The sequence below is a fragment of the Oncorhynchus tshawytscha genome, linkage group LG09 (assembly GCF_018296145.1).
Source record: "Oncorhynchus tshawytscha isolate Ot180627B linkage group LG09, Otsh_v2.0, whole genome shotgun sequence".
In the NCBI taxonomy this organism is placed as follows: Eukaryota; Metazoa; Chordata; class Actinopteri; order Salmoniformes; family Salmonidae; genus Oncorhynchus; species Oncorhynchus tshawytscha.
Window position 1 is genome coordinate 52814400 of NC_056437.1, and position 14742 is coordinate 52829141.

The following is a 14742-nucleotide window of genomic DNA, read 5'->3' on the forward strand; positions in this document are numbered from 1 at the left end:
AATCACCCACGACAAACTCAAAGAATATGGCTGCCTAAATATGGTTCCCAATCAGAGACAACGATAAGCACCTGCCTCTGATTGAGAACCACTCCAGACAGCCATAGACCTTGCTAGACAACCCACTAAGCTACAATCCCAATACCACCACCAAAACCCCAAGACAAACACACCACAATACAAAAACCCCATGCCACACCCTGGCCTGACCAAATACATAAAGATAAACACAAAATACTTTGACCAGGGCGTGACAGAACCCCCCTAAGGTGCGGACTCCCGAACGCACCTCAAAACAATAGGGAGGGTCCGGGTGGGCGTCTGTCCATGGTGGCGGCTCCGGCGCGGGACGTGGACCCCACTCCTTTAATGTCTTAGTCCCCTCTCCCTTCGTCCCTGGATAGTCCACCCTCGCCGCCGACCATGGCCTAGTAGTCCCCACCCAGAACCCCACTGGACTGAGGAGCAGATCGGGACTGAAGGACAGCTCGGGACCGAGGCAGCTCGGGACTGAGGGGAAGCTCGGGAGTGAGAGAAAGCTCAGGAGTGAGAGGAAGCTCAGGAGTGAGAGGAAGCTCAGGAGTGAGAGGAAGCTCAGGAGTGAGAGGAAGCTCAGGAGTGAGAGGAAGCTCAGGAGTGAGAGGAAGCTCAGGCAGGTAGATAGATCTACCAGCTCCTGGCTGGCTGGTGGTTTCAGCAGATCCTGGCTGACTGGCAGATCCTGGCTGACTGGCAGATCCTGGCTGACTGGCAGATCTGGAAGAGTCTGGTTGACTGGCAGATCTGGAAGAGTCTGGTTGACTGGCAGATCTGGAAGAGTCTGGTTGACTGGCAGATCTGGAAGAGTCTGGTTGACTGGCAGATCTGGAAGAGTCTGGTTGACTGGCAGATCTGGAAGAGTCTGGCTGACTGGCAGATCTGGAAGAGTCTGGCTGACTGGCAGATCTGGAAGAGTCTGGCTGACTGGCAGATCTGGAAGAGTCTGGCTGACTGGCAGATCTGGCGGCGCTGGGCAGACTGGCGGCGCTGGGCAGACTGGCGGCGCTGGGCAGACTGGCGGCGCTGGGCAGACTGGCGGTGCTGGGCAGACTGGGGGCACTGGCGGCGCTGGGCAGACTGGCGGCACTAGCTGCTCCATATAGGCTGACAGCTCTGGCGGCTTCTTACAGACTGACCGCTCTGGCGGCTCCGTGCTGACTGGCAGCTCCTTGCAGACTGGCAGCTCCTTACAGACTGACAGCTCCGTGCAGACTGACAGCTCCGTGCAGACTGACAGCTCCTTGCAGACTGACAGCTCCATGCAGACTGGCAGCTCCATGCAGACTGGCAGCTCCATGCAGACTGGCTGCTCTATGCAGACTGACAGCTCTGGCTGCTTCATGCAGACTGACATCTCTGGCTGCTCCATGTAGACTGGCTGCTTCATGCAGACTGGCAGCTCGGGCTGCTTCATGTAGACTGAAAGCTCTGGCTGCTCCATGCGGACTGACAGCTCTGGCTGCTCCATGTAGACTGACTGCTTCATACAGACTGGCAGCTTGGGCTGCTTCATGTAGACTGACAGCTCTGACTGTTCCATGCAGACTGACAGCTCTGGCTGCTTCATGCAGACTGGCAGCTCTGACTGTTCCATGCAGACTGACAGCTCTGGCTGCTCCATGTAGACTGGCTGCTTCATGCAGACTGGCAGCTCGGGCTGCTTCATGTAGACTGACAGCTCTGGCTGCTCCTTGCAGACTGGCAGCTCCATGCAGACTGGCAGCTCTGGCTGCTCCATGCAGACTGACAGCTCTGGCTGCTTCATGCAGACTGGCAGCTCTGGCTGCTCCATGCAGACTGGCAGCTCTGGCTGCTCCATGCAGACTGACAGCTCTGGCTGCTCCATGCAGACTGGCTGCTTCATGCAGACTGGCAGCTCTGGCTGCTCCATGCAGACTGACAGCTCTGGCTGCTCCATGCAGACTGACATCTCTGGCTGCTCCATGCAGACTGACATCTCTGGCTGCTCCATGCAGACTGACATATCTGGCTGCTCCATGCAGACTGACAGCTCTGGCTGCTCCATGCAGACTGACAGCTCTGGCTGCTCTATGCGGACTGACAGCTCTGGCTGCTCCATGCAGGCTGGCAGCTCTGGCTGCGCTGAACAGGCGGGAGGATCCGGCAGCGCTGTAGAGGAGAAAGGCTCTGGCTGCGCTAAACAGGCGGGAGACTCCAGCAGCGCAGGAGAGGAGAAAAGCGCTGGCTGCGCTGAACAGGCGAGGCACACTGAAGGCCTGGTGCATGGTGCTGGAACTGGTGGTACTGGATCGAGGACACGCACAGGAAGCCTGGAGCGGGGAGCTGCTACCGGAGGACTGGAGTGTGGAGGTGGCACAGGATGGGCTAGACCGTGAAGGCGTACTGGAGATCTTGAGAGCAGTGTTGGCACAGGATGTGCAAGGCTAGGGATGTGCACAGGAGGCCTGGTGCGTGAGGCTGGCACCAACTTCACCAGCCGACTAACACGCACCTCAGGACGAGTATGGAGCGCTAACCCAGGTGCCATCAAATCCCCAACACGTTCCGTCGGGCGAATTCCATGCAAAAAGCACCAACACAGCAACTCCCTCATTTCTCTCTCCTCCAATTTCCCCATTAACTCCTTCACAGTCTCTGGTTCTGGTCTCCTCCTTGGCTCCTCACGATAAACAGGGAGAGTTGGCTCAGGTCTGACTCCTGACTCTGCCACACTCTCCCTGAGCCCCCCAAGAAATTTTTGGGGCTGATTCTCAGGCTTCCATCCGCTACGCCGTGCTGCCTCCTCATATCTGCGCCTCTCAGCTTTCGCCGCCTCCAGTTCTTCCTTGGGGCGGCGATATTCTCCAGGCTGAGCCCAGGGTCCTTTACCGTCCAGTTCTTCCTCCCATGTCCATTTCTCCAGGTGGTGCAGCCTCTCCCACTGCAGCTGCTGCTGCTCCTGCTGCTGCTGCCTCTGTTGCCTCTCCTGTGGTTCCTGCCTGTTAACACGCTGCTTGGTCCGTTGGTGGTGGGTGATTCTGTAACGGTTTTCTAGTGGTGATGAAGGAGAGTCGGACCAAACTGCAGCGTGTCGATTGCGATCCATATTTATTAAACAAAACGTAAACACGACTAAACACTAAACACGACTAAACACTACAAAACAATAAACGTAATGAAAACCGAAAACAGCCTATCTAGTGCAAACTAACAGAGAGTACAAGTAAGACACTAAGGACAATCACCCACGACAAACTCAAAGAATATGGCTGCCTAAATATGGTTCCCAATCAGAGACAACGATAAGCACCTGCCTCTGATTGAGAACCACTCCAGACAGCCATAGACCTTGCTAGACAACCCACTAAGCTACAATCCCAATACCACCACCAAAACCCCAAGACAAACACACCACAATACAAAAACCCCATGCCACACCCTGGCCTGACCAAATACATAAAGATAAACACAAAATACTTTGACCAGGGCGTGACACAGGGTGAGCTGCTTGGCACTCTCACGAACTTTGTAACTCCATATAGCAGACAGAATAGAGCAGATCCCGGAAGGTGTAGGAGGCAGAGATACCCTGTGATAAGGGGAGATGTAGTCTTCAGGATGGATGTTGTGATGTTATGTGCAAATCGGATTTCCAGTATACGCAATACTAAAATCCCACATATTTACCTACTCCTGTCTACTGTTTATGTGTTGACTGTATGGCATTTAAGTATTTCCCTATGGTAATTCAAGTTGTATTGACTGCATTGCCTTCCTGCATATTATGTTTACTGAACAAAAGAATACATGCAAATGTAACAATTTCTAAGACTTCACTGAGCTACAGTTCATATAGGGAAATCAGTCAATTGAAAATAATTCATTAGGCCCTAATCTATGAATTTCACATGACTGGGTAGAGGTGCAGCCATGGGTGGGCCTGGGAAGGCATAGGCCCAACCACTTGGCAGCCAGGCCCACCCAATGGGGAGCCCGGCTTTATTACAGACATAAATACTCCTCAGCAGCACATACACCCCCCCTCCCCCATACACATTGGCAAAGGACAAATGCTCTCCAATAGGGATGAAAACACATTTGTGCATACCATTTGAGAGAAAGAAGCTTTTTGTGTGTATGGAAAATGTCTGGGACGTTATATTTCAGTTCTTGAAACATGGGACCAACACTTGTTGCGTTTATATTTTAGTTCAGTGTAATTTCCATATGGTGATTCAATGTTCGCTTTCTCTCTTGTCGTCTCTCGTCTTTAGGAGACTACGTTGTTCTGACAGTCTTCTTCGACCTGAGCAGGAGGATGGGTTACTTCACCATTCAGACCTATATCCCCTGCACCCTCATCGTTGTCCTCTCCTGGGTCTCTTTTTGGATCAACAAGGATGCTGTACCTGCTAGAACATCCTTAGGTAACAACAAAGCAATACAAATCTCATCAATCGAATTCATGATAAATAAACAGAGAGAATAAAAGAGTGATAATTCTGCATCTCTCTTGTATTTAATCTCATCAGATTCACAATCAGCCAACCTAGCCCCAACACAAACATAGGTTTTTGCACCTTTATCAGTAGAGTTCATTAGCAGTGTGGTCCCTAATTAATCTCGGTCTCTCATAAAATAGGACTTGTTGTGGTCCAGACCGACCTTCAGCGCCCAGAGAGGGAAGCTGCTTCAGTAACTAGTCCATCTTGATTCTATGAGCCCAGCCGAACGCATATGTTTTATGCAAGGCTCAGGGGAGATGCAGCCTCTACGTAAAAATGCAGGGGCCAAACTTTGCTTAAAGCAAAAGGGGGGGGGATGTGTGAGGAGAATGTGTGAGCTATTGAACCTGCCCCTGTCTCTGAAAGGGTGGCCATCTTCAGAGAACGTCGTCTTTTAGTTACATATTCCTTAGTCAGCTGCTTGTGCACCTCCAAGCCTCTCGACCCTGACCACAAGCACTCACACCAGGATCTTTGAAAGTATTGCTGAATGTAAATCAATCCAGTTCACGGTGTAACGGTTTTCTTCTGACCAAAATGCAGCGTGGTAGGTGTTCAACATATTTAATAAGGACAATAAACGTGAACACTACAAAATAACAAATGTAAAAACCAAAACAGTCCTATCTGGTGCAATGACACAAAGACAGAAGACAATCACCCACAAAATATCCAAAGAACATGGCTGCCTAAATATGGTTCCCAATCAGAGACAACGATAAACACCTGCCTCTAATTGAGAACCAATCTAGGCAACCATAGACGTCCATAAACACCTAGACTAGGGAACACACCATAAACATACAAAACCCCATAAACCAGCCAAAACACATAAATCCCCCATGTCACACCCTGACCTAACTAAAATAATAAAGAAAACAAAGATAACTAAGGCCAGGGCGTGACACACGGACATCCACTTCTTATCATAGAAGAGCTTTTTGACTTTTAGAAACAATGTTATACTCTACTACTGTGAGAGGTTGATTTATTATTAAATGTACTGCCAGTGTCTATATCTTATATATATATATATATTTTTTTAAATAATCTTCATAACATTTGACTAATATCATGACAAATTGAGTTGCCTGCCAAAATGTAAATGGAGTCAAATAGCTTAATTTCCTTCCCAAAGATAACAGGGAGGTAAATGTTGGTTAGCTAGCTGGAAGGATTAATGGCTGTGACATAATTCTTAATCCTTCAGTGCCATCCAACCAAATATCACAATCACTCCAGGCACCCCTATGGATATTACAACATTAATCTTGAGGCATGATGATGTCACTCGTTTTGAATAAAAAATAGATAAATAACAACCAGATTAGCCTAATGCCCTCATGATATATTAGAGTGACTTGTTGAAGAGCTGGAGTGTGTGTTTGAGGCAGGGATGTTGGAAGATGTACACGATAAACACATATCTGTGCTATCTGTGTGCTTCGTTAAAGGGTTTCCCCCGATGAAGTATCTCCCTCAACATCATCATGTCTCTTACATGCACCAGATGTCTGGTGGTAAGGCATGGTATGAACATATTGGCTGAATTCGAAAGCATGGATATGTTGTGGATCAAGCGAACCAAAACAGCTGGTCCCTATGCCATCCGTTATGGGAGACTACACGTCATACTGTGTCAATTGGTTGCAATTAAACAGACAGTGCATTTCATAATCCTTTAGTTTTGTGTAATCCAGTACTCTAACCCTTTCCAGAATATTTTTTTCTGATCACTATACTAAATTATATTGTTTCATTGGGTTCCTTTTTATTTGGGGTATAAGTATGATATGGATTATGTGTCCAGATAAAGCACTTTGGTATAACCTGCTGGAATGAAGTATGTAATGCATTTTAAACCCATAAGGATAAAATAGCAAGCTCTATTCATTTACAGAGTGCTAAAATTGTTCAACCATCCCCACTGTATATCATGCATATTTTATTTTGTTCAACCAGTCTGAGATTCTTCCATTCTAATAATCTCCTATGAGAATACATTTTTGTACAGAAAGTTTATTTAGAGTTTTTGTATCTTTTTTTCTCACATCTCTGAGACCATTGAGTAGTAGATAAATCCTCAATAAACAAAGGCATACTCTCTCACAACTTTTCATGTTATTCTTCTACATCTCCTACATTGTTTAATGCCTCCACTGCACAAAATCCCCAAATCCAACATCCCTAAAAATGTGACCAACATCCCTAAAAATGTGACCAACATCACTAAAAATGTGACCGACCACCTCGATTAGGTGGTTGGTCACAGCTAGCTAGCTAACTTCATTATTTAGCATAAACCATAATCCCAACCCCATAGCTACAGTACAAACTGAATGTCATAGCTAGCCACCATGCATGAAATGCTGTAGGATGATTCTGCAGGTAGCTAAAGCTAATCAAGTAGGTTCAATGTTAGTTAGCTAACATTAAGCTATAACTAGCAATGTAAATGGTTTTCTGAGATACTAATACAATTACTACTCAGATTATAAGCATAACATTAGCTTGCGAGACAGCAAGCATTTTTTTAAGCTAGCGAACAGTACGATTTAACTTGCAAAAAAAACGACTGCCTGACAAAATTATGAATTTATAATATCTGAAAACTTTATGGCAGACTGGAACCACTTTAAATAAGACGTCCTGTGTCTTTTCTGTTTAAATTGTAGCTAGCTACAGCTTGTTTGGCCCTTTGTGTCAAGTCACTCCAGTTTACACTGACCGTGTGCGAAAAGTAGTCTATCACAAATTTCTCCTTTTCCCCATCTTTGACGATAGTGCCTGCTAAATTAAGTACAGTAATTTTGTTGAGAGTAGTAGCAACACCACCATGGCTAACATTATATCTTTAAAAAAAGCAGTGGTAGCAAGGATTATCTACACATACTAAGCAGTTCATGTTAGACAGACGCGAGCTGCATGGCAGACTAATCCAAACCTATCACTCGGCATGTCAAGCCCCCCGTTATCTCATTCAATAATGGCTGGCGGGAAGGTTACTGACTTTTTCCGTGGCTAAACCAACTAGGCTTGTAATTTAACAATTGTATTCGTATTTACAAATGGCATACACGTTTGTTAATAAGGCACATGGGAGTTCACATGTTTAAGAAGGCATTTCTCTATCTCAAGGCATTCAAACTGTTAAACAGCCATCACAAACACAAGAGAGGCTGCTGCCTATGTACAGACTTGAAATCATTGGCCACTTTAATAATGGATCACTAGTCACTTCAACAATGCCACTTTAATACTGTTTACATATCTTGCATTACTCATCTCTGTATTTTATACCATCTATTGCATCTTGCCTATGCCGCTCGGTCATTGCTATTTATATATTTATATGTATATATTCATATTCCATTCCTTTACTTAGATTTGTGTGTATTAAGTAGTTGTTGTGGAATTGTTAGATTACATGTTAGATATTGCTACACTGTCGGAACTAGAAGCACAAGCATTTCGCTACACTCGCGATAACATCTGCTAATGTGTATGTGACCAAAACAATTTGATTTCTGCCAAAAAAAATGCATACTTAAAAAAAAATGATAATAATAACATTTAAAAAAAATTATTCTCCTGTGAAATTGTGACGTGTGACACAGTTGAAGTCGGAAGTTTACATACACCTTAGCCAAATACATTTAAACTCAGTTTTTCACAATTCCTGATGTTTAATCCTAGTAAAAATTCCCTGTCTTAGGTCAGTTAGGATCACCGATTTATTTTAAGAATGTAAAATGTCAGAATAATACTAGAGAGAATTATTTATTTCAGCTTTTATTTCTTTCATCACATTCCCAGTGGGTCGGAAGTTTACATACACTCAATTAATATTTGGTAGCATTGCCTTTAAATTGTTTAACTTGGGTCAAACATTTTGGGTAGACTTTTACAAGCTTGCCACAATAAATTGGGTGAATTTTGGCCCATTCCTCCTGACAGAGCTGGTGTAACTGAGTCAGGTTTGTAGGCTTCCTTGCTTGCACATGCTTTTTCAGTTCTGCCCACACATTTTCTATAGGATTGAGGTCAGGGCTTTGTGATGGCCAATCCAATACCTTGACTTTGTTGTCCTTAAGCCATTTTGCTTGGAGTCATTTTACATTTGGAAGACCCATTTGCAACCAAGCTTTACCTTCCTGACTGATGTCTTGAGATATTACTTCAATATATCCACATAATTCTCCTCCCTCATGGTGCCATCTGTTTTGTGAAGTGCACCAGTCCCTCCTGCACCCCAAAGCACCCCCACAACATGATGCTGCCACCCCGTGCTTTCACAAGTGGTATGGTGTTCTTCGGCTTGCAATCCTCCCCCTTTTTCCTCCAAGCATAACGATGGTCATTATGGCCAAACAGTTATATTTTTGTTTCATCAGACCAGAGGACATTTCTCCAAAAAGTACAATCTTCGTCCCCATGTGCAGTTGCAAACCATAGTCTGGCATTTTTATGGCGGTTTTGGTGCAGTGGCTTCTTCCTTGCTGAGCAGCCTTTCAGGTTATGTCGATATAGGACTTGTTTAACTGTGGATATAGATACTTTTGTACCTGTTTCCTCCAGCATCTTCACAAGGTCCTTTGTTGTTGTTCTCGGATTGATTTGCACTTTTGCACCAAAGTATGTTAATCTCTAGGAGATAGAATGCGTCTCCTTCCTGAGCGGTATGATAGCTGCGTGGTCTCATGGTGTTTATACTTTCATACTATTGTTTGTACAGATGAACGTGGTACCTTCAGGCATTTGGAAATTGCTCACAAGAATGAACCAGACTTGTGGAGGTCTACAATTCTTTTTCTGAGGTCTTGGATGATTTCTTTTGATTTTCCCATAATGTCAAGCAATACATCCACAGGTACGCCTCCAAATGACTCAAATGATGTCAATTAGCAATCAGAAGCTTCTAAAGCCATGATATCATTTTCTGGAATTTTACAAGTTGTTTAAAGGCACAGTCAACTTAGTGTATGTAAATACTAATTCTCACTGTAATTGTGATACATTGAAATATAAGTGAAATAATCTGTCTGTAAACAATTGTTGGAAGAATGACTTGTGTCATGCACAAAGTAGATGTCCTAACCGACTTGCCAAAACTACAGTTTGTTAACAAGAAATTTGTGGATGGTTGAAAAACTGACTCCAACCAAAGTGTATCTAAACTTCCGACTTCAACTGTACGCCTGTACGCCAACTGCTCAATTGTAGCTTCTTAAATCGGTCACAAATGGTATATGTTACCCTTTGCTGCTATAACCTCTCTTTACCCTCATCTTGACCCTCTTGTCCATTGACAGGCATTACCACTGTGCTGACCATGACTACGCTGAGTACCATAGCCAGGAAGTCGCTGCCTAAGGTATCCTACGTGACGGCCATGGACCTCTTTGTGTCCGTGTGCTTCATCTTTGTTTTCGCCGCTCTGATAGAGTATGGAACACTGCACTACTTTGTGAGCAACAGGAAGCCAAGCACAAAAAAGGACAAGAAAAATAAAAACCCGGTGAGTGTTGTATATCCAAAACAAAGTAGGCCCACAAGTGGTAAATACAAAATTGTCAGATTTTCTCTCAGGGAACTTATATTATATGTATACATTTCTCCTCAAAGAATTGAACATTTGAGCTTAGAGTGTTTTCACAGAGTTCTAACCTCATTTCCAGCCTCTGAAAGCTTGACCAATCACTCTCACTGTATTACTGTAATGTATAGCCAACTACTACTAGGTTCCCTTAAGGGAGAAGTCATTGTGAGTGCCATGCAGTCTGCGTGAGAGGCACGGGATAGATTGAACCTGTACTTAATCCACACCACAGCTGTGCAGTTGTAATTTAGACCTTTGTCACATGACCAGACATTTTCTTATGGGCTTCAAATCCCCACAACATCATGGTAGCTAAAGTGAAAGCACCTGAGTTAGCTAGCAAGGTACTTAACAGGCTGTGGGATGCTGCTGTTTCAGCTTCTTTGTAACTAAGATTTGCTTTTGGATATAAATGTGTGCAGGATGAATGAGTAATGATCTGGATGTTCTCACCGAGGTTGTTCTCACTGAGGTTCTTCACATGGTCTGCCAAGATATGTCGCAGAAGCCTTTGACTGAGCTCCTTTTGATCTTCATGAATAGTTAAGAATAAAACAGGAAATCGAGGAAATAACATCCTTTAATTTCTCATAGGCTTTGGGTGTAAGGGTCACTCAGTGAGGGTGATGTGTGCTACTTCCGGCGCCGACAGAGATGGCCGCCTCGCTTCGAGTTCCTAGGAAACTATGCAGTATTTTGTTTTTTATGTGTTACATTGTTACCCCAGGTAATCTTAGGTTTTATTACATACAGTCGGGAGGAACTATTGGATATAAGAGCAACGTCAACTCACCAAAAGTACGACCAGGAATACGACTTTCCCGAAGCGGATCCTCTGTTTGGCCTACCACCCAGGACAATGGATCGGATCCCAGCTGGCGACCCAAAACAACGACGCCGTAGAAGGGGCAGACGGAGCGGTCTTCTGGTCAGGCTCTGCATACTACTCGCCAATGTCCAGTCTCTTGACAACAAGGTAGACAAAATCCGAGCAAGGGTAGCATTCCAGAGAGACATCCGAGACTGTAACTGTAAACCACATATCCTGAGACTGCATTTATTGTAGCCGGGGATTTTAACAAAGCTAATTTGAAAACAAGGCTCCCCATATTCTATCAGCATATCGATTGTGCTACCAGGCCTGGCCAAACCCTAGACCACTGTTATTCTAACTTCCGCGATGTACAGTGCCTTGTGAAAGTATTCGGCCCCCTTAAACTTTGCGACCTTTTGCCACATTTCAGGCTTCAAACATAAAGATATAAAACTGTATTTTTTTGTGAAGAATCAACAACAAGTGGGACACAATCATGAAGTGGAACGACATATATTGGATATTTCAAACTTTTTTAACAAATCAAAAACTGAAAAATTGGGCGTGCAAAATTATTCAGCCCCTTTACTTTCCGTGCAGCAAACTCTCTCCAGAACTTCAGTGAGGATCTCTGAATGATCCAATGTTGACCTAAATGACTAATGATGATAAATACAATCCACCTGTGTGTAATCAAGTCTCCGTATAAATGCACCTGCACTGTGATAGTCTCAGAGGTCCGTTAAAAGCGCAGAGAGCATCATGAAGAACAAGGAACACACCAGGCAGGTCCGAGATACTGTTGTGAAGAAGTTTAAAGCCGGATTTGGATATAAAAAGATTTCCCAAGCTTTAAACATCCCAAGGAGCACTGTGCAAGCGATAATATTGAAATGGAAGGAGTATCAGACCACGGCAAATCTACCAAGACCTGGCCGTCCCTCTAAACTTTCTGCTCATACAAGGAGAAGACTGATCAGAGATGCAGCCAAGAGGCCCATGATCACTCTGGATGAACTGCAGAGATCTACAGCTGAGGTGGGAGACTCTGTCCATAGGACAACAATCAGTCGTATATTGCACAAATCTGGCCTTTATGGAAGAGTGGCAAGAAGAAAGCCATTTCTTAAAGATATCCATAAAAAGTGTCGTTTAAAGTTTGCCACAAGCCACCTGGGAGACACACCAAACATGTGGAAGAAGGTGCTCTGGTCAGATGAAACTAAATTGAACTTTTTGGCAACAATGCAAAACGTTATGTTTGGCGTAAAAGCAACACAGCTCATCACCCTGAACACAGCATCCCCACTGTCAAACATGGTGGTGGCAGCATCATGGTTTGGGCCTGCTTTTCTTCAGCAGGGACAGGGAAGATGGTTAAAATTGATGGGAAGATGGATGGAGCCAAATACAGGACCATTCTGGAAGAAAACCTGATGGAGTCTGCAAAAGACCTGAGACTGGGACGGAGATTTGTCTTCCAACAAGACAATGATCCAAAACATAAAGCAAAATCTACAATGGAATGGTTCAAAAATAAACATATCCAGGTGTTAGAATGGCCAAGTCAAAGTCCAGACCTGAATCCAATCGAGAATCTGTGGAAAGAACTGAAAACTGCTGTTCACAAATGCTCTCCACCCAACCTCACTGAGCTTGAGCTGTTTTGCAAGGAGGAATGGGAAAAAATTCAGTCTCTCGATGTGCAAAACTGATAGAGACATACCCCAAGCAACTTACAGCTGTAATCGCAGCAAAAGGTGGCGCTACAAAGTATTAACTTAAGGGGGCTGAATAATTTTGCACGCCCAATTTTTCAGTTTTTGATTTGTTAAAAAAGTTTGAAATATCCAATAAATGCCGTTCCACTTCATGATTGTGTCCCACTTGTTGTTGATTCTTCACAAAAAAATACAGTTTTATATCTTTATGTTTGAAGCCTGAAATGTGGCAATAGGTCACAAAGTTCAAGGGGGCCGAATACTTTCGCAAGGCACTGTATATGGCAGGTTCTACCATCAATCACGGACTACAGAAGAAAAACCAGCCCCGTCGCGAATCACGGTGCCTTGCTCCCAGACAGACTAAACAACTTTTTTGCTCACTTTGAGAACAATACAGTGCCACTGACACGGCCCGCTACCAAAACCTGCGAGCTCTCCTTCACTTGTAGCCAACGTGAGTAAAACATTTACATTTAACATTTAATGTTAACCTTCGCACGGCTGCAGGCCGAGACGGCATCCCAGGACGCGTCCTCAGAGCATGCGCAGACCAGCTGGCTGGTGTGTTTACAAACATATTCAATCTGCTGTCCCCACATGTTTCAAGAGGGCCACCATTGTTCCAGTTCCTAAGAAAGCTAAGGTAACTGAGCTAAATGACTACCGCCCTGTAGCACTCACTTTCGCCATCATGAAGTGCTTTGAGAGACTAGTCAAGGACCATATCACCTCCACCCTACCTGACACCCTAGACCCACTCCAATTTGCTTACCGCCCCAATAGGTGCACAGACGACGCAATCGCCATCACACTGCACACTGCCCTAACCCATCTGGACAAGAGGAATACCTATGTAAGAATGCTGTTCATCGATTACAGCTCAGCATGTAACACCATAGTACCCTCCAAACTCGTTATTAAGCTCGAGACCCTGGGTCTCGACCCCGCCCTGTGCAACTGGGTCCTGGACTTCCTGCCTGGCCGCCCCCAGGTTGTGAGGGTAAGTAACAACATCTCCACCCCGCTGATCCTCAACACTGGGTCCCCACAAGGGTGCTTTCTCAGCCCTGTACTCCCTGTTCACCCACAACTGCATGGCCATGCACGCCTCCAACTCAATCATCAAGTTTGCAGATGACAGTACAGTGGTAGGCTTGATTACCAACAACGACGAGACAGCCTACAGGGAGGAGGTGAGGGCCCTCGGAGTGTGGTGTCAGGAAAATAACCTCACACTCAATGTCAACAAAACAAAGGACATGATCGTGGACTTCAGGAAACAGCAGATGGAGCAGCCCCCTATCTTCATTGATGGGACATTAGTGAAGAGGGTTGAGAGTTTTAAGTTCCTCAGTGTACACATCATGGACAAACTGAAATGGTCCACCCACACAGACAGCGTGGTGAAGACGGCGCAGCAATGCCTCTTCAACCTCAGGAGGCTGAAGGAATTTGGCTCGTCACCAAAAACACTTAAAGTTTTACAGATGCACAATCGAGAGCATCCTGTCTGGCTGTATCACCGCCTGGTACGGCAGCTGCTCCACCCATAACCGGAATGCTCTCCAGAGGGTAGTGAGGTCTGCACAACGCATCACCGGGGGCAAACTACCTGCCCTCCAGGACACCTACAGCACCCAATGTCACGGGAAGGCCAAGGACAACAACCACCCGAGCCACTGCCTGTTCAACCCGCTATCATCCAGAAGGCGAGGTCAGTACAGGTGCATCAAAGTGGGGAACGAGAGACTGAAAAACAGCTTCTATCTCAAGGCCATCAAACTGTTAAACAGCCATCACTAACATTGAGTGGTTGCTGCCAACATACTGACTCAACTCCAGCCACTTTAATAATGGAAAAATTGATGTAATCAATTTATCACTAGCCACTTCATATTATATCATGTTTACATACCCTACATTACTCATCTCATATGTATATACTGTACGCTATACCATCTACTGCATCTTGCCATCTTGATGTAATTAAATGTATCACGAGCCACTTTATACAATGTTCTCATACCCTACATTACTCATCTCATATGTATATACTGTACTCTATACCATCTACTGCATCTTGCCTATGCCGTTCTGCCA

General features: G+C 45.0%; 1 protein-coding gene across 2 annotated transcripts in view; it reads left to right on the forward strand.

Moving 5' to 3' along the window:
• Positions 1–14742, forward strand: part of LOC112258115 (gamma-aminobutyric acid receptor subunit gamma-2-like) — a 70060-nt gene that overhangs the window by 49550 nt on the left and 5768 nt on the right. For both annotated transcript variants that reach the window (XM_042327060.1, XM_024432241.2), the window contains exons 7-8: positions 4275–4427; positions 9818–10023. In XM_042327060.1, the coding sequence (XP_042182994.1) occupies positions 4275–4427; positions 9818–10023 (359 nt within the window). The remainder of the gene's footprint in view (positions 1–4274; positions 4428–9817; positions 10024–14742) is intronic.